The 3899-nt window shown below is 42.3% G+C and overlaps 1 protein-coding gene across 1 annotated transcript; it reads left to right on the top strand.

The window, feature by feature from the left end:
* The first annotated feature begins 819 nt into the window (after window positions 1-819).
* On the top strand, window positions 820-3483 carry LOC134000066 (glucose-6-phosphatase catalytic subunit 1-like). Its single transcript, XM_062439371.1, has 5 exons — window positions 820-1043; window positions 1177-1286; window positions 1394-1499; window positions 1587-1702; window positions 2960-3483. Exons 1-5 carry the CDS (start codon window positions 826-828, stop codon window positions 3481-3483), a joined length of 1074 nt encoding a protein of 357 aa, XP_062295355.1. The 5' UTR covers window positions 820-825.
* The last annotated feature ends 416 nt before the right edge of the window (window positions 3484-3899 follow it).

Here is a 3899-nt window from a genome sequence, read left to right on the forward strand (position 1 = left end):
TAAAAATGGATTTTACAACTATAACTACTTATACTTATAGGAGTGAGGCAGTGGAGTGAGTTGTAGTGGTGATCGATTTAGCGGAGATGTAAAGAAGAGCATCATCAGCGTAGCCATGGAAGTAGAAACAATGAAAACTCATGATGTTATCAAGGGGGAGCATGTACTGTAGAGGATGAACAGGATAGGACCAAGCACCAGAGGACCAGTGACCAGTGGAGGAGGTGCAGTTGTTGATGTTGTTGAAATGCACTCTGTTTATGAGATTTGACTTTAGCCAGGAAAGGGCAGCACCAGTGATGTTGAGGGAAGATTCATGGTTGGATGGTAGCACCGCCTGAGGAGAGGTGGAGGTTGTTGTTGACTCTGAGGGGAGCTGTTTTTAGTGCTATGCTCTGAATGGAAACTGGATTGAAATGGGTCAAACGGGTCAGTGGAGATGAGATGGGCTTTTAATTTGGTGGTAACAACAAATTCCATTATTCTTGAAGAAAGGGGATATTGGAGATAGGCTCCAATATCAGGGTTGAGTCCAGGTTTTTTCATGATGGGATGACAGTAGCCAGTTTGAGTTTTTTGGGGACTGAACCAGACCTTAAGGAGGAGTTAATGGTTTGCTGGGGGACAGTCCTTTAACAAGATTGGATGAGTTGGGATCCAGAATCCTTCATGCAGTCCTAAACAACACTGTTACCTATGCACAAATATTTGGGACAAACATACAGATTGACTGTTTATTAAATTAGCTTTCTTTTTCTGGTTCTGGCATATAAGTGAACACACACGATTACATTTTGTCCGTTTGTCCACCCTCTTGCAGTGGTAATGGATTTGCTCCACAGTTCCGGTGTGAGCAGTACATACTACTTGCAGACCCAATACAACCACAGCCAGAGGTACTTCCTGTTAGTTTCCATGGCAACTGACCTACACAACACCTTCTTCCTGCTGTTCCCCATATGGTTCCATGTACGGCAGGCCGAAGCAGTCAAACTGGTGTGGGTGGCAGTAGTGGGAGACTGGGTCAACCTGATGCTGAAATGGTGAGTCATGTGACTGGAATGATGATGATGATGATGATGATGATGATGATGATGATGATGATGATGATGATGATGATGATGATGTTGTTTAAATCCTATTTTATTTATACATTTTGACACCATTCTTGTTTAGGCTTTTGTTTGGAGAGCGCCCCTATTGGTGGATTCAGGAGACACGTTTCTATGGCAACTCTTCCCAGCCTATGATAGAGCAGTTTCCCATGACATGTGAGACTGGGCCAGGTAGGAGCACACCATAGTAGTAACATGTTTAAGATGACTTTGGCTGAAATACAAATTTTAATATCTACTCAAGTCAAACTTTTAAAATTCACTTCCTCTCCTGACAGGAAGTCCATCAGGTCACGCCATGGGAGCCGCTGCTGTGTACTACACAATGATGTCATCATTCCTCACCACAGTGCTGAAGAAAGATGGAAATCAAATCAGGAAATGGTAAGATCAACTTCTCCTTTATCCGGTGTGTATTACCTATTGCACTTTGCTTTTAGTCATAATGTTAATGTGTGTATTTCCCCCCAGGTGTGTGTGTGTCTCACTGTGGACGCTGTTCTGGTGTGTACAGGTGTGTGTATGCATCTCTAGAGTCTTCATCGCTGCTCACTTTCCACATCAGGTCATCATGGGAGTTATTATAGGTATGGACAGCACACATAATGCTGTTGTTAAACTCTGACATCTGTGATCTGGATTTTAATTAAATCTACAAACTACAGTTAATAGATGAGAACTGTTATTAACTATTATCATTTTTAATTAATACATTTTGTATGGATTCATTGCTGTTTGCCACCAGAAAGAAAATCAGAGGCTGAAAAAATTCCCACGTCTCACCTAGTGACTGTTTTTTTGTTTGTTTTGTTTTTCTCAGGCATCAGTATATATTTAAAGCTACCCTTACCTTTGTTACATTTCTACACATTTTTTTGTTTAGGTTAAAATGCTATTAATAAGGTAATGGCACTCTCAAATGTTAGAGAGATCCACCAGGCTTATAAACCATTATTCCATTCTCATAATATTCTGTGAAAACTCTGACCAATCATATCATTTGGTCCGAATGATATGATTGGTCGAGCGACCTGCCTGTTTTCCCCATCCGCATTACGTAATCGCGCGCACACCCCCACCCAGAAGAGAGTCTGTTGTCTGTTGTGGATCCACGGCATCATAATACATCCATGATCCTCGGAGATAGCCGTAAACAGACAGTAGCGACTGACAATTACCGACAAAAACGAGCCAGAGCTTCCACCTCCAGCTGCTCCCATGGGGAAAAAAGAAAACTATATATATTTATAGTGCACGTTTGCGGACGGGAAAGGAATTCGGGGGTGGGACATAGGAGGGAGGAGGGGTTGTTGCTGTTCAAGTTTTTTCAAAGTGCTGTGTGAAATGCAAGAAAGATAAGAGTAGTTTTAAATGTGATATGTCTTTGAATGCGGCATAATGTTGTCTACGTGTATTTCTGTGTACATTTCTTCTTTGTTAAACTGAAGCCCACATCTCAAGATTCAAGATTCGGGATTCAATTTTATTGTCAATTACTATAGCATCCAAGATACCAAGAGAACGAAATTACGAGCAAAGCTCTGTCAAAAACACATAAAATAAATTGAAATAGATATATAACTAATACATTTTTTTTCTGGCAGAAATTAGCTTCCATACAGCCAACCTGCTACCAGTCACAGTTCTGCTTTTAAATTCAAATTTGCGTTATTTGTATGGCTGTAATATACTTACCAGGTTGTACAATGTTAACAGTATGAGAATTAATTTTAAGAGGGAAAAAGTGGTTTGCACATCACGGCAAAGAATAGTGTAATACAATAAAGGCAAATATTTGAAATCTCATTACTGAAAATTGAAAAGAAAAAACCTATTCCTCCCAGGTATCCTGCTGGCAGAATCCCTCAGCCGAACCAGGCAGATCTATGAGGCCCGTCTGCGTTCCTACCTCCTCACCTCCCTGCTCCTCCTCTCCCTGGCTCTCCTCCTCTACCTGTGCCTCCGGCTGGTAGGCGTCGACCTCCTCTGGAGCGTGGAGAAAGCGCGGCTCTGGTGCCACCGAGCAGAATGGGTCAGCGTGGACACCAATCCTTTGACCAGCTTGTTCAGAAACACTGGGACTCTGCTGGGCCTGGGTCTGGGACTCCACTCTCCCCTGCATGTGCACACCAGCAGAGTAGCAGTCAGCAGGGGGACCGATGGCACCATCTACAGGTTTATCTGTTTAAGTGTGACGCTGCTGCTGCTGCAGTTATTTGACTCTTTATTTAGGCCGCCTGTCCACAATGGGGTTCTGTTCTATCTGCTGTCATTCTGTAAAAGTGCCACTGTGCCTCTGGCTACTGTGGCCTTTGTGCCTTACTGTGTGGCTGCAGCACTGGGCTACAAGGGGGAGAAGCTGGCGTGATGCAGGTGGTTACACAATGCATGCACTGTTGGCAGGATGGACCTTTATGCATCATGTCAAATACTGGTGAAGCAGTGGCTTGAAATCTTCTCTATATGGCCAAAAGTATGTGGACAACACTTTAATGTCCTTTAGGTATTTCATGGTTTTGTCTTTGTATCCAATTAATTCAAATCTAAATGCTGCAGCACACAGTGACATTTTACATAACAGTGTACTTCTAAAAGAAAGAAGAAAGAACTCAAACTGATCTCAGCCATATCCAACACCTTTGGGATGAATTGGAACACTAACTGGAGACAACATCATGTGTCAGGATCAGCAAAGCTCAGACTTACAAATTAAAGGTCCTGATGAAAACATACTACAACATAGTTTCTGTATTTGTTTTTTTGTCTGAACTTTTCTTACTTATT

Source organism: Scomber scombrus, chromosome 18, assembly GCF_963691925.1.
Source record: "Scomber scombrus chromosome 18, fScoSco1.1, whole genome shotgun sequence".
Lineage (NCBI taxonomy): Eukaryota > Metazoa > Chordata > Actinopteri > Scombriformes > Scombridae > Scomber > Scomber scombrus.